A 23,215-nucleotide genomic window follows, 5' to 3' on the forward strand; every position below is an offset into this window, starting at 1 on the left:
CTGCTGAAAGCTAAATTCAAGTCATTTAAATCACACAAGTCTTATTAATCACAACTCTCACGGGTTGATTCGAATTTAGAGATTTCTTTTGTTTTGCTGTCCTGAAAGTCAGGTGTTTTTATTTTTAGTATTTAATATTTGCCAGAGAACACTATCATAGCTGCTGGTTTTATTTTTTAACATTTCTTTTTTCGAGGACTAAACGGGAGGGGTCGCCCTTTTCCATGATTCACTAATTGAGCAAATAAAGTACAACTGAGAAGAGTTTGAAAATGTCTTGAAACAAAAATGTCTCCTGTCCTCTTTTTAAAGCACAAGCTGAGTACAAGCCGCAACTACAGACCAAACAGTTCTGGGGACTTTTTGAAGAGGAACCTGAGAACTGCTAACCATTAAATTCGGTATTTTATCAGGAATTTCTTCATGGCTCCAGGAACTGTTGGAGCTTGCCTTCTTTTTTATTCATTTCTGCAGGAACTGTGAACTATGTTGTTTCCTGTTAAGAGAAAGAAACTCAGTAGTGGAAAGTTCCTTTTCAAAAAGTCCCCAGAACTGTTTGGTCTGAAGACATGATCCCTGCTCTGAAGCTTAAGAAGTTCCTCTAGACCAGGTTCAATAGTTCAGGGCGAGACGAGCGCTACCAGAACTAAGAAAAGTGTGAAAAAAGAAACCCAAACTCATGAAAGCATGATGTTTATTTCTATAAATTCAGCATGTTAAGAAAATGATACTTCAACAATAATGCTATGCTAACTGTGTTCACAACACTACATCACAGAGCATCGGAGCGAACAGACGGGATGTATGAAGATCCTGGCAGCTGAAGCAGTTTGATGAGAATCATGTCCTCACTGCATCTTTGCACACTTGGATGATCCACTGAAGGGTTTTTGTTGCTTTATTTAATGTGAAGTTGACACGACAAAACAGAACCTGTTATTTCTTCGATGATTTTGTCATGTGCACAATCGTGTTTCCTGGTGAAACATCTCATCCAGCTGTTTTTATAATAGTCAATATTGAAACTGTCTGCAGGGGAAAGAAAACAAAGTCTGATTCAGCAGTGAGCTGTAACGACCCCTCAGCATTTAGATGAATTATATAGAAATGATCAGTGTTGATGCTGATGGTCTGGTTAGCTTTTTCCCATCATAAAGAGGCATCAACATCTGTAATATTTTGCCCTTTAACCAGATAAAAACATTTGTTATTTTTCAAAGGTTTGTAAACCACAAAAAAAAGAGCAAATCAGTCTTTGACAAGCAATATCTTTCTTTTTTATCAACTCACATCTCTTCACATGTTCACACACTGTCCTGTCAAAAGAATTTATTATATATACATAATACATTAAGGCATTCTTCTTCTTCTTCTTCGGTGCTTTTTCTTGTGCACACGTCGAGGTTTGCTCTCAGGTGCGGGACTGCAGCGTCAGCCTCTGAACCGTATCTGTCAGGTGATTCATGTCGGGCAGCTGAGCCTGGTGTTTGATGTACTCCAGAGTCCGAACCTAGAGCAGCGACAGTCACTGAGTTCACACCGTTCAGTTCAATTCAAACTACTTCATTAATTCCTAATGGGCCAGTTGGTGCAGAGCAGCCAATGCAGAAACACAGACAGGCAAGGAATTACACAAAGAGTTAAAACATCGTTAAAAAGACACTGATGTTAGACAGACTGAATACAGAATAATGATCAGTCAAATGAGAGAATACAAGATCTGTGGTGCTAAAAAGACCTCAGGAGAGTTCAGTAATCTGATCGGAGAGAGAACGATTTGGAGTAGCGTTTAGTTTTACAGAAAGCAGAGCGACGACGTGAAGGCAGCATCATACTCTAAAGCCTTCCTGACATGGATGATCTCATGTTGTGTTTTTACAAACAGTGACACAAATCAGAATCATGTCGAGCAAACATTTAAAGCGTTGTGGGGTCGAGCTGCTTGAGAAACACTTCAGTGCCTCTCGGGTGAGTGCATGTGTGTGCATGTGTGTGTGTGTGTGTGTGCGCAAACTCACCGAGACCCGCGTCTCACAGTATCCGTGTTTGTGGCTTAGATTCCACAGGTTGACGGACAGCTGGCTCAGCTTGTTGTTCCTCAGATCACCGTGAGCGAGCAGGACGCCGAACAGGGAGAAGGCCAGAGCGCCTTGACGCCGTGTGCTCTGCTTCAATGAAAAACAACACACACACACACACACACACACACACACACACACACACACACACACACACACACACACACACACACACACACACACACACACACACACACACACACACACACACACACACACACACACACACACACACACACACACAGATTAGATTCAGATACATTGACTAATCTAATGAGGAGACCTCTCAATCTGGAACGACGACGTCAACATGAATCCAAGCTTCTTCTTTTTTTTTTAATAAAAACTACAAAAATAAGAAGCATGCATCACCTCGTCCCGACCGAGGGCCTTCATGTGGTCCAGGATCTGCCCGATCAGAGTCTCACACAGTTTGTTGATTTCCGATAGAAACTTGGGATCGCCTCCATAAAGTGTCTCGTTGGAGTCAACTGAGACCAGGAAGGATGAGAGGGGAAAAAACACATCTGATGAGCACACTTGTCACCAGTGAAAAGGATTCACCAGTGTCTGTGTGTGTGTGTGTGTGTGTGTGTGTGTGTGTGTGTGTGTGTGTGTGTGTGTGTGTGTGTGTGTGTGCACATACCTTTAGGGATGGAGTAGAGGTAGGTTTCCTGGCTCATGGCGGCCAGCAGGTGCAGAGCACTGATGTAGACTCGCACCTTGGCGTCGCTATTGTCCTCCCAGGTGTAATCCTGGACCATGTTGAGCAGACCTCGGACCAGGTAGAGTACGCCATGCTCAGGATGGTCCTGCAATCACCATCACACACACACACACACATTTCAATTCTTACCCTATTGGGTCTGTTCGACTCTGACTCCATTACCAGAAGAGAGGAAAGGTGCATCTTACCGGAACGACCAGCAGCAGAGCCAGAAAGTTGTTGATGAAGTCCAGCAGGAAGCTCTCAGAAGAACGAAGTTTTCCCTCCACACTGATGGAGCGAGGAACCTCCGGGAGAATACCAACCGCTGCTTTGAGGAAAGCATCCGCTGTCGGTGTGGAAAAAAAACACGGAGGACGGAAAAGAAGGAGGGGTAGAGGAAGGTGGGAAGTTAAAAGTGGGATGGGGATAAAAAAGACCGGGAGATATGAGGGGAGAAATGAGGAAGGTCAGAGGGATGTGTCGGAGGTGAACAAATAGTGACGAAAGGAAGTGAAAGAGAAAAAAGGTCAGAACAGAAATGAGAGGAAAATTACAATGATGAAGAATATAGCAACACTAGCTTATCTCATCTTTAAACCCCTGAATGTGAGCAACATTTGAGCCCCAGTTTGAATGTTAAAAAGCAGCTGCTGACCCTGAGAGAGACACTGGTTGGCGAGTGCGACCTGGCCGGATAGCAGGTAGAGGCTGAGGCGACTGAAGATGCTGCTGAGAGACGGGATGGTGATGAAGCTGAACGCAGCGCACGCCTGCATAAAAAAAAGGAAAACATTCATTAAAGAGCAACGATTGGTTTCTCTGGATGTTTTTTTTTTTCTGCACTGCTGAAAGCTCTTCCTTTAGGAGGGTACGGTGGCCTGCAGGGATCAGAAGCTCCGCACGCTCACTCACCCTCACAAAGGCGGCAGTTTTGCGTGAGTGACTCCCTTTCATCACCCGACTGGTCTCCATGGCCAACTGGTTCACCGTCTGGAAACAGCAAGGGGAACGTTCAGGTGTGTGTGTGTGTGTGTGTACACGTCAGCATGACTGACTGACTGACTGACTGACAGACAGACAGACAGACAGACAGACAGACAGACAGACAGACAGACAGACAGACAGACAGACAGACAGACAGACAGACAGACAGACAGACAGACAGACAGACAGACAGACAGACAGACAGACAGACAGACAGACAGACAGACAGACAGACAGACAGACAGACAGACAGACAGACAGACAGACAGACAGACAGACAGACAGACAGACAGACAGACAGACAGACAGACAGACAGACAGACAGACAGACAGACAGACAGACAGACAGACAGACAGACAGACAGACAGACAGACAGACAGACAGACAGACAGACAGACAGACAGACAGACAGACAGACAGACAGACAGACAGACAGACAGACAGACAGACAGACAGACAGACAGACAGACAGACAGACAGACAGACAGACAGACAGACAGACAGACAGACAGACAGACAGACAGACAGACAGACAGACAGACAGACAGACAGACAGACAGACAGACAGACAGACAGACAGACAGACAGACAGACAGACAGACAGACAGACAGACAGACAGACAGACAGACAGACAGACAGACAGACAGACAGACAGACAGACAGACAGACAGACAGACAGACAGACAGACAGACAGACAGACAGACAGACAGACAGACAGACAGACAGACAGACAGACAGACAGACAGACAGACAGACAGACAGACACACACACACACACACACACACACACACACACACACACACACACACACACACACACACACACACACACACACACACACACACACACACACACACACACACACACACACACACACACACACACACACACACACACACACACACACACACACACACACACACACACACACACACACACACACACACACACACACACACACACACACACACACACACACACACACACACACACACACACACACACACACACACACACACACACACACACACACACACACACACACACACACACACACACACACACACACACACACACACACACACACACACACACACACACACACACACACACACACAAAGACAAAGACAAAGACAGATCACACTCTAACACATCTGTACTCACATGAATGAGCTGCACCAGCACCGGCTCCAGGTTACAGAAGGTGGCTCGAGCCTCCACACAGAAACTCAGCTGCTGCTCAAAGTCACGACCAAAAGAAACCTGAAGACCGAACACAAACGTAAGAGGTGAGAAAACAAGTCTCACTCACTGGATGCTTTTTATACAGTTTACTGTAACTCCACATAAGAGACAGATTAAAATAAGAATGATCTGTGAAAAACATTCAACATAAAGCAGCCAGTTGTTTATTAGAGTGAATCCAACACTCTCCTATAACAGAGAAACAAATGTGTATTCATCCACGACTGAAAGTAGTCCCAGGCACGAAGACTACTGCCACGTGACAGTACATACAGAGCGAGCTTTCACAATGTTTCTTGAAATATAGATGTTGGATCTGATAATCTGATCCCATGTGTTTATTGTGAAGGCAGGTTTCAGTGAAAGAAGAAGCTCATGAATGAAACAAGATCAAAGTTACACACTCACAAACCAAAATCTGAAAACTGGGGCCTTTTCTTTCTTTTTTAGATCATTTTTTGCTTTTATTTAGAAAGTAACAGAGAGACAAAAAATGTTCAGGGAGATATCTGTGGATTTACACGCACTGAACAGAGTTAAACCTGAAACCAGCGTGAAGACGGTCGCCTCCGGATGTGGAACAGCTGAATGTTTCTCACTTAAGACGATCAGTTACCAACACCGCTCTGCAGGGTTTACATGATCACATGTGATATGATCACATGTGATATGTGGCCGTCTCTCAACCAGAAGGTTGTGGGTTCGATCCCAGGCTACTGCAGCTGAATGTCCTTGGGCATTTTAACAGCAAGTTGCTCCCGTTGCTTCGTCAGCAGGGTAACGGGAGAGCGACTACTGATGGTCACTTTACACAACAACAGCTAGCTAAAAGGACTCTCACCATGCGGATGAAGCTGATGATCAGCACAGCCAGAGACCTTTTCTCGTCCTCCAGAGTGAGAGCGCTGAAACACAGAGAGAGCAGACAGGTCAGTGACCCAGGTGGAACATCTGTCCATCTCTGTCAACAGATCAGAATGAACAACACCCTACTTGACAGAGTCGTGCATGGTCTTGCAGATGTGCATCATGGCATTAAGGATGACGGGGTCTCTGGTGGGCTCCATCTGATGTCTGCAGGAGACCAAGAAGCACATGGAGACAGTTTCATGACATCGGCGTCGGACTTGATTTTAAAATGTCTGAGAGACGGTTTCACAGTTGCGAGTGATAATTGTGGTTGTGTCTCACTTGATGAAGACCTCCATGATGGATCTGCAGACCTCTACCCTCACGCTGTCTTTCTGGAACATGTCTAAAAAGGGTAAGAAACGCTCCTGCCGCACAGAACAGTGTGTGAACATTAGGGAACTTTTGGAACAATAAAGTTAGAAATAGTTTTTTTTCCGAGGGCGTTGCTCACCATGGAGAAGAGGACGGAGAAGTCGTTGAAGTAGGTGAGGATCTTCCTGATCACTGACTGCAGCTGCATGTAGAAACAGAAAACACAGTCAGCACGGAGCAGAGAGCAGGATGTGGACGGTCTTCCTGATCCTGAGGGCCAATGAGCTGCTGACCTGAGGGTAAGCGTCCTCAAACGCCCGGTCAGGGGTCATGTGTTTGATGACGTCAGCCAGGACGGTGTTGACCTCACGTTTCTGAGGAAAGAAAACGCAAACTTTTAACCCCATCCCATAATAAGTGTCCCCCCCCTCATTCCATCTCCTGGGTTTGACTCACTGTGAAGTGTCGGCAGGTGAACTCCACCCAGATCTCTGCACAGTTGATGTAATCCTAAAAAAAAACCCCAAACAGTCCTGTGAACATCCTAACCAGAACATCTCCACGAGTGTGAACGTCAACGTGTGAGCAGCGATCACCCAGACGCTTACCTGAGGACCGCGGACTTTAGTGACCACTTTCCAGGCTTCGTTCAGGATGGTCAGTCTCTCCGATTCTGGAGGGTCGGCACAGGCCAGACTGCGACCCAGAGAGCCGAACAACAGATGCTGCAGAGGAGACAACGATCACACGTCACACAGACTCAGACAATACTGGACTCAAGCTTCAGATTCAAAAGGTCATCCAATGACAGGATGCACTCGTAAATATATCAGAGCGTTTCATCTGCTCCCGACCTCTGACCTTTGGGAATCCAGCCTCGTCACAGTCTTTGATCATGCTGATGAAGTCTGTGGCTCTTGCAGCAACAAACTCCGCCCTGAACGCCCTCATGACTGAATTCAGCAGCAAGGCACTATGGGAAAAAGGGACAGGCCAGATCTCTGTTTTAAAAATACTTAAAAAAAAATATATTATTACAGCAGAATTAGGATTAAAACGCCGAGTGAAAGATTTGTAAAACATTTCAGAGACAGAATTTAATAACCTAGTAACACTTTCTCCATCCATTATCTGGTTTTCATAAATGGCTTCCTAATTTCTCTGACTCTTTAAAACAAGGTCAGACCTTGTCAGTAGTTGCATACACCCACATGTTGGGACCAAAAATCATTCAACATGCTTTATCTGACAGCTATAATTAATTAAAAAAGAGCATCTCATTCCAAAATAAAATTGTAATTTGTAAAATGTTGTAAGACTTCTGAGATTTGTCTTGCGTCCATCAGAGCTGGTTAGGGACCAATCAGCTACATAATGTGACACTTGATGCTGAAGATCAACAGATGGAAATAAGCTAGTTAGCTGAATCTGGTACAAAACATCTAATTGTGTGCATCGTCTCTGATTCAAATAAGCTCAACTTAATTCTCCTAATTCTCTCCTGAGGAAATTTCAAACACGGATCTTTTGTTGCACCTCGTCTTCAACCATTCAAGATTCAACCATTAGAAAAAAAAAAAACTACAAACGATTATATGACGAGATCTCCCTCAAGGTGAAACCACTCACTTGTTTCCGAGCTTCTTGCATCGCTCCATCATTTCTGTCAGCAAAGCCTTTAACGGAAACACAAAACGCCGTTTTGATTAAGTCTGACCTTTGGGAGGTTCTGCAAGTATTCCTCCGTTTAAGAAGGTGTAAAAACATGCAGGAAGTGGAGTGCGGAGTGTGACGGCTTGCCTCCGGAGCTCTGTAGGCAATGCACTGCAGGATCCAGTTGATGGCGGGTGAATAAAGCGTCAAGTACTCGGGCACCTCCACCCTCTGCTGGAGCAGCTGGTTCTGCACGCTCTCCCCGCTGATCTGCCGGAAGGTTCCCAGCAGGTCGAAGAAGTTACGGTTCAGGCTGTCTTTCAGCTGGGGGGCCACTTCCACGCCCACCTGATGGGAGAGGACACGGTAAACAAAAAATCCTTTGTGTCATGGCTCATCATTTTTGCATGCATTGTCACTTTCTCTGGCTTGTTGCGCTTCTTTGTTGTTTGTTTTACTTTTCTGAATGTCAGGGTTTTTTTTCTGTCCAAAGTACTCATCTGAATGTGGTTTTTATTATCTGCGTTTCTTTGTAGAGGTTCAAGAAGACATCCGATGATAAATGATGAGAAGAGAGAAGAGAGCTCGTCTCACCCTGCAGAGGTAAGCTCGGGTGTATGCGGCCACCAGTGGGTCTCCGATTCCTCTGATCATGGCCGTCAACCGAGGGAGAGTCTCCTGAATCCCACTGAAAGAAAAACAACGCAGAAAGGAAAAAGATGGTGAGTCCGATGTCACTCATCAGTAGATCTACAGACATAAGTGACGACAGGACGTACGATTTGTTCAGGAAGCGGTTGCACTTGAGAATTGCAGCTTCGACATATCTGTCAGCAGAGTTCAGGAGTTAAACTCTTTTATGATCCATAACGTCACTAAGACAACATCTGCGATGATGCCTGTAAAAGGATACAGTCTGGGCAGAAGCTCTCTGATGGAGGCGATCTTGAAGAACCAGTTGAGGCAGGTCTCCTTGGCCGTGTCGTTTACATCGTCCACTGTGAACGACTCTGCAGCAGGAGGAGACCCAGCAGATAAATAACAGGCACGTTTCCCTTTGGACAACTAGACAATCTTAATGCTGTGGCCTCGACACTACTGATCATGAACATCCCATCTGTACCTGGTAAGGGTCTCGGGTCTGAGCACATGGTCCAGATTCTATCGTACACCAGCCGACCTACAAAACAGAAAGACTTGCAATCAGGACAGAGACTTTTCTTTATGGAACTGAAAGGAACAATTCTCCTGAACGCACCAAAAGTGTCGAGGATGTCCGTGATGAGAACAAACTTGCTGGGGTAGAACTGGATCACCGAGGTGTCCGACAGAAGCTTGGAGCACTGGAATAAAAAATCCCAGCTCAGCACTACTGATCAAGACTTACTCCCACGTTATTTAGAGGAGTGCACGATTTACCTGGATAACTATCTTCAGGGCTTTGACTTTCTGGTCGGAGGACCAGGCCTCCTTCAGGGACTGGTTCAGCTCCTCGATGCGGTTGGCGTAATCCTGCTGGGAGAGGTTCAGCAGCTCTCTCTGGGAACCCTGCACACAGAAACACAGGCAAAGAATTCATTATTCCTGATGATGAGTCAAATGATAAGCCAACGATGCCGACTTGATGACATGAAGAGAGAGTCTATTTTGCTAACAAACAAGGTTTAAAAGGTTCTTAGTGTTTGTCTTTGCATTCTCACACATGCTGTCCAACTGACGGAGCATTAAAAGTGTGTCAGAATCAGCAGCGCTGAACCTTTAAACCTGCGAGTCGTCATTCAAGGTCGCACCCTGTACCACACAGAGCATCACAAACACACATACCTCCTCTAGATCATCCAGCTCCTCCAGGCGAGTTCGAACTTTCTCTGAGACAGCCGACGATCCTGGACTGGGAGCTTTACCTGCAGTGAGAACAGGAGTGCTTAGTTGGCTGATCACATAAACAAATACAAACTGTTTTCAAAGGTTACTGAAGAGAAATGTGTTCAAGTTTTTGGCAACGCAACAAGATTTAAAAAAATAAAAAATACTGACTTGTTTGCAAACGCACTTAACTAATGATGGGATAAGAAAGACTAAAAAATGAAATATATGTGAAAAAGAAGTGTTGAACAACATAGTTAGTATTTAGCAACACATAGTTAGTATGATAGTCCATATTAAATAAATTCCCCACACGCATGAGACGTTCATTCATCTCACTGATATTTTACAGTAAAGCATCATCTGAGTGTTTATTATTCACATTAACTGTATATTCTCTTCCTGTGAAACATCATGTTTGATGACTCATCCTACACTCAGGGACGTTTACTCAGTTTTGAACCAAATAAAAAGCTTTGTTGACGCGAACAGTTTAATCGAATATGTCCTCATGTTAAGTCCCGCCTTCTTTCTTGTGATTGGTTCTATCCTGTTGGAAATCAGCTTTAATGATTTCTTTCTACTGGCAAAAATAGCTGTATTGTATTGAACATATAGTACTTAAATGATAGCAATAAAAACCTGCTCTTACCTCTATCAGAACCCATGAAAAGATTCTATGGAGAAAAATAAATTAGAGTTAGGTTTCTGTTTGTGCAAACACAGGCTGTTTAAATTCACTACTTCTAGTAAAGTAACATAACAAATCAATCTGACTCACTATTGAGAGTTTTTCAGTGGTGGTGAACCTTGCTAAGATCTCTCCTCGTTTCGTTGACCACGACTCAAAGTCTTGTCCCACCGCCTCTTCATCCTTCTCCTTTCTCTTCCTCCCGAGGTCCTGAAAGAGAACAATTTATATATATATATAAAAAAGGTTTGCCATCATCTTTATTATGAATTGGTCTGCGTGGAGGGTGAACTGACCCCTGTGGAGGCGCTGTGTGACATGACGGGGGCCTCAGTGGCAGAGGCTGCAGCAAACATCGAGAGGGGGTCCGTCCCATCCAGCATGGAGCTGAGGGGGTCTGCAGGCGCACAGGAGGAAGACGAGGAGGAGGAGGAGGTGCTGCCTTTACGAGCCCCACGGCGGGTCTTCGTGTCTGTCACCTGAGAGGAGAGGAGAGGAGAGGAGAGGAGAGGAGAGTGGACCACCACAGTAGTTTATAACAGCTGCCTTTTCAATGTAAGAAACAATTAAAAAATGTATTCACAACATGAAGTGTTTGACTTCAGTTTCTGTCAGTTAACATCCAGATGGGTTTACATGTACTGAGAGAGGAGCTGGTGCAGGAGCTGCGACAGACAGTCTAAGGATAGTTTACCATGATGGGTTTGAGGGGGTGATAGTCTCCAAACTCCACCAGAGCTCCTTCAGGTCGACTTCTCTGCAGCTCTGTCTCATAGTTGCGCATGCAGGAACGCCTTGTTACACCAAACACAAACAGGAGACAAGATCGTCGTCACCCATTTCTACCACTGCACGTCCATTTAAGATTTACTAATAGTCACAGCTGTAAGGAGAATACAATCAGTTCACTCCTCGTACTACAAGTGATGATAACACAAACTGTTGTTGAATATTTGGTCCAACTAGGATATGTGTTGTTTCCTTGAGCACAAAAATAAAAGCATGTGACAGAGGACACCCGGCTCGCATCATAGCAGGCAGAGGTACAACAGAGCTACCATTACATTAAGCAATGAAAGACTCCCAAAATGACTGAGGTAGCTCAACCTCATGCATGGATGCATTTTTGGCTTGCACTGCAAAAAGCTGAATAAAACAGGTCTGGCCTAAATTGGTTAGAAATAAAATGCTGTGCGCATGTTAGACTTTGTCCCATTGGTAAATGACAGTACTTCTAAACCAGCTCTGACTCTCTGCCATGGGTTGTGTTGGGCTACAACAGAACCATAGAACAACAGGGCTCCTCTGATTTAAGACCATAACAACACTTGATCATATAACTCCTGCAACAATAAAACCTGTAAGAGAAGTTCACCTTTCTCAGACGCTTACACGAACTACATTACATTCCCAAGTTCACATATAATTAATATAAACATGATTGAACAGTTTCGAGTTAATGGAAGAGTTTTTTTTCCTATTGAGAAAGAAGCATCTTACCACTGCACCGCAGCCATTTTTCTACAATCATATGACACTTGTACACTTCCTGGTCACGTGCACACAGCTGGATGTTGGTTGTAGTTGTTGATCAGTGAAGTATTTATTGTTGTTTACATTGTGGGGAAGCGGTTGTTAATCTATAGTAGTTGGTTGTTTAACCAATTCTTGGAGCGAAAGCGTAAACTGAGAGATGTTTTCTTAAATTGTTTTAGCTAAATAAAACTTCATTTCCCAGAACATATTGGGGCTAGAGGGAAAAAAAACAAGATGTCCCACTTTGAAATTATTTTTCAAGCAACGAACTCCCTTACAGAAATGCACCTTTTTCTTTCAAAGGGGCTTCTTTGAGAAAAATAAGTTAAAGTAACCAAATAAATGGTGGAATCATACACTGTTCAAAACAGAAATGATGCTGTTATTTTGTACCACAATTTTCAAAACAGCCATCCAGTTAGTTGGGCGGAATTAGTGTTTGGTTGGGACTACAGAGTGAGCCTTCTGTTCAATAGAGGATCTTCGAGCGCGCCGCCGTTCATGCTGCTGGTCTGCAGCACTCAGTGGCTAGCTAACACATTAACCTTACCATGACTTGACCGTAGAGCTCCGGGCTTCTCATTCACCTGAACAGGTACAGTATGCCAATGTGACGTTCTGACCGCACAGGTGTTTTGTGTTTTTGTTTGAAATCAATGTTAACAGTGACGGTGGCTAAAGGTGGCTGCAGACAGCTAGCTGGGTTGGGTTTGAGCAGCTGATTGAAAGGATGATCTTTTCTAGATCTCCAGGTTAAACGGACCAGATCGTTATCACGATGTAACGATTCACTCAACTCACGATACAATACGATTCACGATACTGGCTTCACGATTTATCTCGATTTAACAATGAATCTTTACATCCCTGTTGGAAAACAGCTGTCCTAACATGCACATTAGTTTTATTTCTTCTCAGTTGTATATTTAAATCTTCAGTCTGTATTCAAACAAAGAACGATGTGCTGTTATCAGAACCACATACAAAGAAATAACAAATACTGATAATACAAAACAATCCAACGAAGACGTGTTTGCCTCAGTTCTGATCCTTTTGTTTACTACAGGAAAACTGGATTATGGTTTATGTTTCACAGTGTCTTAACACCTAAGTAGGCAGGTAAAGATTAATCGATTCAAAGGTGTAAAGGTTCACATCTGTACTCTGAATAATGAATTTTCAATAATACGGTGAGCAGAAAATGAAAAGAGGTGAGAAGATAACAGAGGAGACAAAAACAGTGTGCAAACATTACAAGAAGACGGAAAAACGACACAAATAACAACCAACATCATGCAGCATTTAATGACACGCTCCAATCACCTCCTCTTGTTGAGAGAATAAAAACATGAAAAGACCAAACCACAAATAAATCGCGTATCGTGAGTTGAGTGAATCATTATCCCTGACCCTAAATGATTGAATGATATGATCATGTTTATTGATTTCCCCTCAGCTGAAGCTCTCGGTTCAGAAAGTCATCATCATTTGAATGTAATTTGTCCTTTTACAAATTCCAGTCCATGTAAGTCCATGTAAAGTCGTAGTAATGATATTTGGGTTCATTGTTACCATTACTGTCACATTAAGTGAATCTGCAGATATTCTTTCTGATAATCACATTGATAACATGTGATCTCTCACCTTCTTCCTCTTCTCTGTCGGAGAGGCAGAGACAGCAGGACGGAGCAAAGCTTATTACAGAGATACACACAGATCTCCGTGTCTTTAAAGACCAGATTTAGGGCAGCTGGTTGCCATGGAGACGGTTGTGCCCTGCTTTGTGTCACTCTCTCTCGTCTTCTCTCCGTCAGGTACTGAGCAGAGAAACTACATTTGCATTTAACGCTCCGTGTGACTCAGCGTGCAGCCTGGATGTTCTGCAGGCAGAGACGATCCTGCCGACGTCTCTCGTGTGATTTCTGAGTGATTTAAATCATCGAGTCCGAACTCTTTCAGCGTCGACCTTCTTCGGGTTCATACGTTAGCTTCACCTGAAGAACAGCTGAGAAAATCAGATCAAAAAGGGTTAAGTACCTTTGTATGGAAGATAAAGGTCAGTTACTGATCGCTGCGTGCTGTGGTCGATGTCTGTCGATGCGTTCAGCTGCTTCTTCATAACTGAGAAATCAGTCAGTCGTTTGTTCCCAACAGTAATAAAGTTCATCATCATCATGATTATTGGGATTGATGTTGAAGATCAAGATGATAAAACACAATGAATCACAGATTTTAAAACATCTGGATCACATCTATTTATCTGACTTAAAACAGTCTGAACCCTGAAAAACAAGCAACACATTAAAATAAGACACTGCTGGTTGAAATGCATCTTAAAGACGTTTCCATCCAAAGACTCATGTCTGAAAGTTTGACACGTTTTTCTTCATAAATAGGAGCAGTGAAGTTACATTTCTTTCCACAATGAAAATTAAATGTTTTATGTTTATTGTTTTAATATTTACTATTCTAAAATGTGGATAATTTTAAATGACGATAATAATAATTAAATAATTATAAATAAAGAAAAAACCTGTCTATTAGTAGGTGTGCCCTGATACAGTTTACACCAGCTATATGATAATATTTATATTATAGTGTATTATTGATAATACTGTGACTGGTAGATGATAATAAAGACAAATAAACGATGCGCTTGATGAATTCTTGGGTTCAAACTTGGTCAGAGTCACGTGACCACACGTCCGATCCCCGACGTGGAAGTGATGTCGGCCACAGAAACCGTGCAGACAGCTGTTGGGCCTTACAGTGAGCGTCTCTCATTATTAATGGCTCTGTGTTCGGGGAGGACCTGAACAAGCCTTATCAGTGAAACCAAAGCTCACTTTCATGAAATGATGCCGCGGATCAGGTGGCCACTTTATTTCCTTCTTAACATATTCATCCCCTTTGCATTCCCTCTGATAAGGTTACCACTCTGATGGAGGAGCCTTCTGGCCTGGAGATCTGGACCTGCTGTGAATTATTCACACGGCCAGTTTATTCAAAGGAGCTGATGGGCACAGCTACCTGATAGACCCTGTTCTTCTCTTCAATGAGGGACATTTGTCAAACGGACGACGCTCTTACCAAGTGTCTTCTATCGCTGCTTTTGTAGTTTTTTTTGTTTTTTTGTAGTCCTCTTTGTAGTCAACTCTTCACTTCCCCCTCGAATTTTTTCAAAACTCTGAGATTCTCTTCGAGGTCGCAGAGAACGTGACGATGGAAACCTCGGCGGTCGTTCGGCTGCGCTACGAGGAGCTGCTGTTCGTCGCCGCCTGTGTTTGTAACTGCTGGGGTGTGTGTCTGTGTGTGTGCGTGTGTCTTGAAGGCAGAGTGTGCAGGAGAGGAGGCCGCCGCGCTGGCATGCGTTTGGGCAGCAGCTTGAGGTGGCAGCTCTCCCGGGCCATGCGACTGGCGCTGCGCTGGTGCCGTCCGCTCCGAGGAGGCCGAGGCGCCGAGGGCAAACCGTGGATCCGAGGCAGGTGTCTGGATGTGTGGAGCTACAGCAGGCTGCTGCTTAAGTCCCTTTACTTCAACACCCTCAATAACTCGGACACGCTGCTGGACTGTGTGTTCGAACCCGTCTACTGGATCGTGGACAACGTGACCCGCTGGTTTGGAGTGGTGAGTTTGTTGGTTTCTGTCTCGGTACTTTTCTTCTGTCTTTATCTGGACTTCCTCACCCTCTCTCTCTCTCTCACACTCTCTCTCTCTCTCTCTCTCTCTCCCCCTCTCTCTCTCGCTCTCTCTCGCTCTCTCTCGCTCTCTCTCTCTCTCCCCCTCTCTCTCTCACTCTCTCTCTCTCTCTCTCTCTCTCTCTCTCTCTCTCTCTCTCTCTCGCTCTCTCTCGCTCTCTCTCGCTCTCTCTCGCTCTCTCTCGCTCTCTCTCTCTCTCCCCCTCTCTCTCTCACCCTCTCTCTCTCTCACTCTCTCTCTCACTCTCTCTCTCTCTCTCTCTCTCTCCCCCTCTCTCTCTCACTCTCTCTCTCTCTCGCTCTCTCTCGCTCTCTCTCTCTCAGGTATTCGTCACTCTGGTTGTTCTGTTGACCACCTCAGTTGTGGTCATCGTCTACCTGTTCGTCATACCCACGATCCTCAGCACCTACCCCGTGTACTGGAGCGTCTGGCACCTCTGCTGTGGCCACTGGCTCCTCATCATGGTGGTCTTTCATTACTACAAGGCCACCACCACCTCCCCAGGGCACCCACCCAAGGTACACGGCGTGCTCCACCCTTTAGAGAGATTTATACTTTGTATGTTCGGACACAGCTCGGCCAAACGAGTGTAGTGTCGATATCTAAATAATGTTCACTTCCTACAAGGTGAAACAAAGAAAAAGCACCTGAAAACGCCGGCCCTATTATCACATACTGTTACATGTTTAAAGGAGTGGTTTGTAACTCTGACCCCTAGTGTTTAAAATGGGTACTGCTGGTGGCGCCGATAGCGCAGCGGCAGCGCGCGCACCATGTTGCGAGGCATTGCTCCTCGCGCGGGCGGCCCGGGTTCGCGTCCGGCCTGTGGCCACTTTCCCGCATGTCTCTCCCCACTCTCTCCCTGTTTCCGACTCTATCCACTGTCCTATCAATAAAGGCAAAAAGGCCAAAAAATAAACCTTTAAAAAAAAAAAAAAGGGTACTGCTGTCCATATTAAAACCATTACAGAGAGCTGTCTCCCCCCTCCTCTCTGCAGTCGATGTCATTCGTTGGAAAATGAAGCTTCAGTGTTTAGCCAGCTCTGAATCTTTCTGCGTTCTAACTTCTCTCCATTTTAAAAAAAAAAGTATTTCCAATGTTCGAAACATGCAGAGGATTTCTAAGTCGGGTCCAATCACTTCTATCTGAACCAGTTCCACTACCAGCTTCCATCGCTGCAACACCTGCTGGTTTGGCCTGATAACTGCTCTCATATCTGGCAAACCGAGGGGCGTCCAAAACGGCCGTGTGGGGGCGCCTTCAAACCGCCGACCTTATCTGGTCCAAAGCAGCACTTGAATGGAAACTTAGAAGGAGGACAAACTGGCTGCTTTGTTGTTGTCATAGAAACCTGCATGACCCTTTGTGCTGCAGTCGTCTTTCAGCACGTTTCAGTGGAGTCTGGCAGCTTTTAAAAGTTTGATAGTAGGGTTGGGAATCTTTGGTGTCTCACGATTCTTGAGGTAACGATTCAATTCAGAATCGATTTTCCATTCAAAACGATTCTTTTTTTTTTTAAAGGTTTATTTTTGGCCTTTTTGCCTTTATTGATAGGACAGTGGATAGAGTCGGAAACAGGGAGAGAGTGGGGAGAGACATGCGGGAAAGTGGCCACAGGCCGGATGCGAACCCGGGCCGCCCGCGCGAGGAGCAAAGCCTCGCAACATGGTGCGCGCGCTGCCGCTGCGCTATCGGCGCCACCCTCAAAACGATTCTTGATTCAAAGTCTATTTTTAAATTAGTCCATACTTCAGGATCTGTTCCAGTCATCTATAAGACTGATGATTTTCTTGTTGCTCTATTTGGCATTCTACTGATTTAAAGAGCAGGGAGTGATTTATTAGCCACCCCCAATATTTTTATTTCTGTATTTATTTTTTGAAAAATAAAATCGATTTTTGGAAATGTTGAACCGATTTTAAATTTTATAAAAAAAAAATGTGTATAGCTTTTATGGTTTTATAAAAGAAAGACCTGTCAGGTAAAGCTCTCGAAGCTGATGTGCTTTGATCGGGTGTATTTGCCTCGATGAACATTTTTCACTCCAGCCTTGGTATTATTCGTCTCCGCTATCGTCTTTGAAGTTTGTAGATTAACAAGACGTCACGGTCAGCTGATAACTTTTGGAACAGACTGACATTAAAACATCTTCTTACTTTCTCTTCATCTTTCAGGACAAACTGAACATTCCCTCAGTGTCCATCTGTAAGAAATGCATTTCTCCAAAACCAGCCAGGACGCACCACTGCAGCATCTGCAACATGTGAGCAGCGGACACGCTTCTTCTGATGTGCAGAGTTTGAATGTTGTTTTTTGGTTTGAAATATTTATTCTTTGTTTTTTTTATTTATTTATTTAAAGGTGCGTGTTGAAGATGGACCACCACTGTCGTATCCTTCTGAAACGAAACACAAGAAAGAAAACATGATGTGTTTTAGTAATATATATGTGTTAGTCGTTTTTTTCATCGTTGTGCACATGAACCTGAACATGCCTCCAGCCTGGTTGAACAACTGTGTGGGTCATTTCAACCACCGTTACTTCTTCTCCTTCTGCCTGTACATGACGCTGGGCTGCATCTACTGCAGCGTCAGCAGCAAGGACTTGTTCCTGGAAGCATACAGCGCCATAGAGGTGAGTGAGGGAGTGACGCTGCACTAGCGCCCCAACGTCTAATCAGACGATATTAGAATATACTGTGGCAATTAGCATGTGATAATTTTGTAATTTATTGACTGGTTCACTGTGTGCAAAAAGTAGAAAATATAGAAAATAAAAAATCTACACTAGCTGTTCTCTTTCACCAGCAGAGGGTGCTGTAACGCGAACAACAACATCGCTCTCCAGAGCGTCAGGCGTCAGTTACTTCCTGTTCAGTGACCATCCTGTCATCCTTCTGAATCTTGTCAGAAAATGTTTGACAACTTAATTTAAGGGATGAAAACAATAAATGTGTGCATCAATCTCTACAGATCAAACATAAATCTGAAAAAAGACACCAGACGATATGTCAGTATCCACATATTTTTTTTTTTCAATATCGATATTGATATCGGCCACAAAACTCCCACATTAGTCGAGTCCTCCTCTGCACCATCACACCTCTGTTGTTTATTTATTTATCCAGTTGACTTTTCGAGAACCTGGATGCATTCGCTCTGTCCGTACGGTTTGGTGAGTCAGCACTGCGAGGAGGAGGAGCTCAGATGAGATGTTTTGACATGAGCTCAGATGGCCAGCGAGGCAGCGACTAACGAAACAGGAGACGTGTGAAGGGATCTCTGCTCTGATCCTTGATTACATCACGTCAGAGTTTGTTTTTTACCAGCTGGTACAAAAACAAGTCCATGGTTCTGAAACCGAGTAGTTTTAAACGTTTAAAGCCCCCCCTGAACACACAGTGAAAAATAACCTACATTATGAAACATCTGAAAGATGAAGATCTGAAAGTCTGATTATTTCCTGTCCTCTTCAGAGATACTATCAGACCCCCCCACCCACTGAAGTCTACACTGAAACCACTGCTCATAAGAGCGTCATCTTCCTCTGGGTGCTGACCAGGTAAGGTGCACATCAGCACATCTTTAAATCCAGATACAGGTTGATACCACCATGCAGACAGGTTGTACTGACCCCCCCCCCTCCACCCCCCGTCCAGTTCGGTGGCGGTGGCTCTGGGAGGACTCACCCTGTGGCACATGATCCTTATCAGCAGAGGAGAGACCAGCGTGGAGCGCCACATTAACAACAAGGAGACGAGGAGACAGAGGGAGCTAGGAAAGGTTGGTAACGGACTGTATGCATCACGGAAAGACATTCACCTTTTATAACTTTGATAAATCAGCGTTTTTTATTTATTGACATGAACACCTCAGGCCTCGTGTCCACCGACCGTTTTTGGTTTTCAACGGGTAGAAGAGAACGGCTGGATGACAAACGCAGATCTGTCTTTTTCTTTTCATGCGGCCACTCCGAACACTCAACTTTGGAGGAGTTGTTGGCGTCCCCGGTGCTCTTTTGGAAATGTATGATATTCCTCCGTATTTTAGCCTCCTCCGGATCGGATCTTGTACCCACGTCCTCTTCGCTTCGTGTCGTCTGCGATTGGGAAAAAAAGCAATCTCAAATATAAAACATTCAGTAAAAAGTGACGCAGCAGTGTCAGTCATACAGCGGCTGTTATCAACACACTGTTGTCATGGAGACAGGACGGACGTGGTTGATGCAGCGCACAGTTGGCGCTTTTCTTCCCGAAAAAAACAAAACCGCTTGGAGGACACAGGGCTTTACTGATTTCTTGATGTGTCTCTAATGTCTCTTCTGTTCCAATGCAGGTGTTTAGAAATCCATATCACCATGGTAACGTGAACAACTGGAAAATACTGCTCGGTGTGGAAAAAGGAAGGTGAGTGTCTAAAAAAGTAACAAGTGTTAAAATGTCAGTCATGATTGATCCGACTCCACCTGACTGACTGGAGAGAGGAAGATACAGGAGCAGAATATATCCTCTGCTTCTCTGATTGGGCTCCATTGTTCTTTGATACACATCAAAGAAGAAAAATAAAACATATAAATACCTGTCCGTATGAATATATGATGAAATCGTATACAATGATCATAGGAACAACACTAAGGGCGGCTGTGGCTCAGTGGTTGAGTCGGTCGTCCCTCAGGCCGGGGGATCGATCCCCAGCTCCGGCGTTCTCTGCAAGACACGAAACCTCAAATTGACAGTAGACGGAGAACTGAGGGAACGCTGCATTTAAAAGTTTTTGAAAATGACCAACCCTGCCTTTATGTTTCAGATGATTGTGGATTGCATGCATGAAGTGTTTTAAGATGCCGCCGTGTGACGTCTATTAAAACTTGTTCTCCGTCATATTTCACATGTAGCTTCTGTTCTTCCTGTGTTCCTCAGTCACTGGTTCACTCGGGTCCTCCTGCCGTCGAGCCATCTTCCCAGCGGAGACGGCATCATATGGGACTACATCTTCAACAGAAGAGACCCCATGGCCATCTGAGCCTCGTCCTCTTTACTCCAAATCATGTCAGTAAGACTTAACATGCGTTTGTACTACAAGCAAAGAGAGTCCTCTGTGTCGCTGCAGCGAGCGGCCGGGAACACGAGAAGAAGAAGAGAAGCTTTACATCATCGGTGTCACTGCTGCTTCACCGTCGCCTCACAACTAAAACACGTCATCATTTCACAGATAAGGACGTATTAGTTGGCTGTCAACATCAGACTTCCCCTGCAGCAGCGCTGATCACTTAGAGAAGAGATGCTGCTGGCCAGTGTTGTTTAGGCTCCAACCTCTTTTACTGGTCAGGACACTAAAAGGATTTTTTATTTTGTACTTTTGACTGAATTTTTTTGAACCAACAGGACAGCGAGCAGCCTCATGGGAGAGGGACCGGCTTACAGGGACAACACGGTGCTATGCGTTTGCATTTTCACACATCTACAGTGAAAGCAGAAACCTGAGTGTGAGTGCTTTTGAACTCTTTCACACGCAGGCGTTTCCCTGTAGTTACCTGAACGCATCATGTACACTGAAAGTGGAGCTTTGGTTCTGCAAAGAAATAAACAGACAGGTCTCACTTCATCGTATCGTTCTGATGAGACAGATATCAAGTGCTCGTGGTTTAAAACACCACCATGAGCTGCTGACACTGTGTCGCTCCCTGACGACGTGTCGAGTCAGGGATGTGAGCTGCTCCTTCTTCTGTTTTTCCACTGTAGTTGTCGTTCATATCTTTGTGTTTTGGGTGTGTTGCCTCTCGACGGAGGTTAAGTGTTAAAAGGAGAAACGTACTTTTCCAAATAATCATTTTGTATTTTGTCCTGTGATCATGTCTACGACGGAGTATTAGATCCACGTTAAACGAGATGAAAGTCGTACTTTAAGCAGATTGAAACAATAAAAAAAGTGTTAGATTAGAACCGTAAGTTTAGGCCAGCGTGGTTCTTTCTCTGAGAAAAGTCCCGGACTCTGACAGTCTCTTTTCAGGGTCCTGATACAATGTCATGATGTCATGCTGATGTGCCAAAAGAAAGTGTAGTTTGATATCTGCGTCTGTAAACAACAGAAGGGATACTTTGACTGTTAACACTCGTCTAACGTGCTCACACAGGCGGCTGCTGTCCTTCAGGTAGAGACTGAAGTAAATGTACGACTCTCTTCTCCTCCGACGTTCTTCACCCTCGATGTGGCACTAATACTCCTCCAAACATTTCTAATTGTCTTTTTTAAAAAGATTTCAGCTTCACTGCTCTGCATGTTGACTGTATTTTGTTGTGGTGTTCTCTGAGGAGGAAACTAAAGAGCTTTATTCACTTTGATTTATGACTTCGATCACTTTTAAATTCAAGTGAAGAAAAAAAAACCCCGAGCGGTCACAGACGTGGGTTTGTCTTGGTTTGAATCTTTGTGCCTTCTTCGCTGGTTCTGCCCTCGAATTTGAGGCGCTGTGAGAAGATCAGGAAGTGTGAGGTGGATTTCATCCCAGCGTGTTCTTACTGGATCTGTAGTTGCCATAGAAACATCACAATCAGCTGTGGTATCATTTGTAAGCAACAGGAGCTGTGCTCCACTTTTTTCATTTCTTGTCTTTTTAAAAATGAAATAAAACATGTTTGATATTTAAAGGTTTGTTTTTGACTCATTAAAAAAAAAAGAACAAGTGATTGTTTAATTACAAAGAAGTTTTAATAACATTTTAAATACTCTTTCCTTGGCATGAGCTCATCTAAATCTGACTGCAACGACGAGAGCTCTGATCAAGCATCAGTCAGTGTTCAGATGTGAAGAGCGGAGATGTTGGCGTGTGATCCACAGAGCTGACAATCTTCATTCAGTGTACATGGACACAGCTTCTCCAACACGTCAAACCATGGAAATGTGAGCGGAGGAAAGTGGAGAAGTTTTTCATTCATTTCACGCTGTGAGCATCAAGAGCCCCACCCGGCTGGCACAGCACAGTCACGCAAACTAACACCCCCCCAACAACACTCTCCGGAGCGGTCCACCCGGGATAATCAAGATGTGGTCTGGAGTGCAGATGTGAAGGAGCTACACAGTCATTCATTCAGTTCGACAAAAAGGCCTAAAACAGAGCGAGCCTGCTGGCTTCACTGACGCTCTCACTGCATGTCACTGATAAGAGATCGCTCACGTTTCCACCTTTTCTTTTTTTTTTTTAAGTTAAAGCAAGTAGAATGAAAAGGTTTCATGGACACATTCAAAATCACACTGAACTGAAGCCAATCACTGCAAATAATCATGTTTGTTTAAAAAAAGAAGCAGACAGGACGTTTAAGATTTCATCTAATTAAGTCGATCATCTAATAACACAGTCCTTCGTGTTTGTGTGTTTTAATCTCACCTCTCAGTTTGGGATGAATAAGGACATTTTCTAACGGTGAACAAGCAACATAATTACTCTAGAAAGAAAGATCCCTGTTATAAATAAGGCATGTTACATATTAAACTTGTCAGTGTCAATCCTCCCTCCACTGTCAGTCTAT

General features: G+C 44.3%; 2 protein-coding genes across 8 annotated transcripts; one reads left to right on the forward strand and one right to left on the reverse strand.

Annotated features, from left to right (window-relative positions):
* Nucleotides 1-1,295: 1,295 nt before the first annotated feature.
* vps35l (VPS35 endosomal protein sorting factor like) lies at nucleotides 1,296-13,918 on the reverse strand. Of its 6 annotated transcripts, none has more exons than XM_079334491.1 (30): nucleotides 13,635-13,918; nucleotides 11,149-11,248; nucleotides 10,751-10,933; nucleotides 10,545-10,664; nucleotides 10,416-10,440; nucleotides 9,722-9,801; nucleotides 9,317-9,445; nucleotides 9,156-9,240; nucleotides 9,021-9,077; nucleotides 8,811-8,907; nucleotides 8,677-8,724; nucleotides 8,492-8,585; nucleotides 8,045-8,245; nucleotides 7,874-7,920; nucleotides 7,106-7,217; nucleotides 6,853-6,969; nucleotides 6,701-6,754; nucleotides 6,538-6,618; nucleotides 6,384-6,446; nucleotides 6,212-6,297; nucleotides 6,014-6,094; nucleotides 5,862-5,925; nucleotides 4,940-5,038; nucleotides 3,700-3,777; nucleotides 3,443-3,557; nucleotides 2,994-3,133; nucleotides 2,725-2,890; nucleotides 2,451-2,569; nucleotides 2,019-2,168; nucleotides 1,296-1,510 (listed from the first exon to the last, which is right to left on the reverse strand). In XM_079334491.1, exons 2-30 carry the CDS (start codon nucleotides 11,236-11,238, stop codon nucleotides 1,412-1,414), a joined length of 2,880 nt encoding a protein of 959 aa, XP_079190617.1. In that variant the 5' UTR covers nucleotides 11,239-11,248; nucleotides 13,635-13,918; the 3' UTR covers nucleotides 1,296-1,411. The 6 variants fall into 6 exon arrangements, with proteins under 6 accessions (XP_079190617.1, XP_079190612.1, XP_079190614.1 ...); XM_079334486.1 differs by lacking the exon at nucleotides 13,635-13,918 and adding an exon at nucleotides 11,955-12,182; XM_079334488.1 differs by lacking the exon at nucleotides 13,635-13,918 and adding an exon at nucleotides 11,955-12,180 and having other exon boundaries at nucleotides 2,019-2,165.
* On the forward strand, nucleotides 12,403-22,336 carry zdhhc16b (zDHHC palmitoyltransferase 16b). 2 transcript variants are annotated; one of them, XM_079334499.1, is made up of 10 exons: nucleotides 12,403-12,585; nucleotides 15,326-15,617; nucleotides 16,013-16,207; nucleotides 17,865-17,953; nucleotides 18,052-18,080; nucleotides 18,191-18,324; nucleotides 19,166-19,251; nucleotides 19,349-19,472; nucleotides 20,025-20,095; nucleotides 20,609-22,336. In XM_079334499.1, the coding sequence occupies exons 2-10, from the start codon at nucleotides 15,357-15,359 to the stop codon at nucleotides 20,709-20,711; spliced, it is 1,092 nt and encodes a 363-aa protein (XP_079190625.1). In that variant the 5' UTR covers nucleotides 12,403-12,585; nucleotides 15,326-15,356; the 3' UTR covers nucleotides 20,712-22,336. The 2 variants fall into 2 exon arrangements, with proteins under 2 accessions (XP_079190625.1, XP_079190624.1); XM_079334498.1 differs by lacking the exon at nucleotides 12,403-12,585 and having other exon boundaries at nucleotides 14,684-15,617; nucleotides 20,609-20,737; nucleotides 20,901-22,336.
* Nucleotides 22,337-23,215: the final 879 nt, after the last annotated feature.

The sequence above is a fragment of the Symphodus melops genome (genome assembly GCF_947650265.1).
Source record: "Symphodus melops genome assembly, chromosome: 21".
Classification (NCBI taxonomy): domain Eukaryota; kingdom Metazoa; phylum Chordata; class Actinopteri; order Labriformes; family Labridae; genus Symphodus; species Symphodus melops.

Excerpts from the sequence above, each read along its gene's own strand:
- zdhhc16b (XM_079334498.1), top strand. The coding sequence starts at position 15,213 with ATGGAAACCTCGGCGGTCGTTCGGCTGCGCTACGAGGAGCTGCTGTTC. Across the intron at positions 17,954-18,051 it reads CACTGCAGCATCTGCAACAT|GTGCGTGTTGAAGATGGACC; the intron begins GTGAGCAGCGGA and ends ATTTATTTAAAG. Across the intron at positions 20,096-20,608 it reads CTCGGTGTGGAAAAAGGAAG|TCACTGGTTCACTCGGGTCC; the intron begins GTGAGTGTCTAA and ends TGTGTTCCTCAG.
- vps35l (XM_079334486.1), bottom strand. Across the intron at positions 9,078-9,155 it reads GGACATCCTCGACACTTTTG|GTCGGCTGGTGTACGATAGA; the intron begins GTGCGTTCAGGA and ends TCTGTTTTGTAG. Across the intron at positions 8,246-8,491 it reads CCCGAGCTTACCTCTGCAGG|GTGGGCGTGGAAGTGGCCCC; the intron begins GTGAGACGAGCT and ends CTCTCCCATCAG.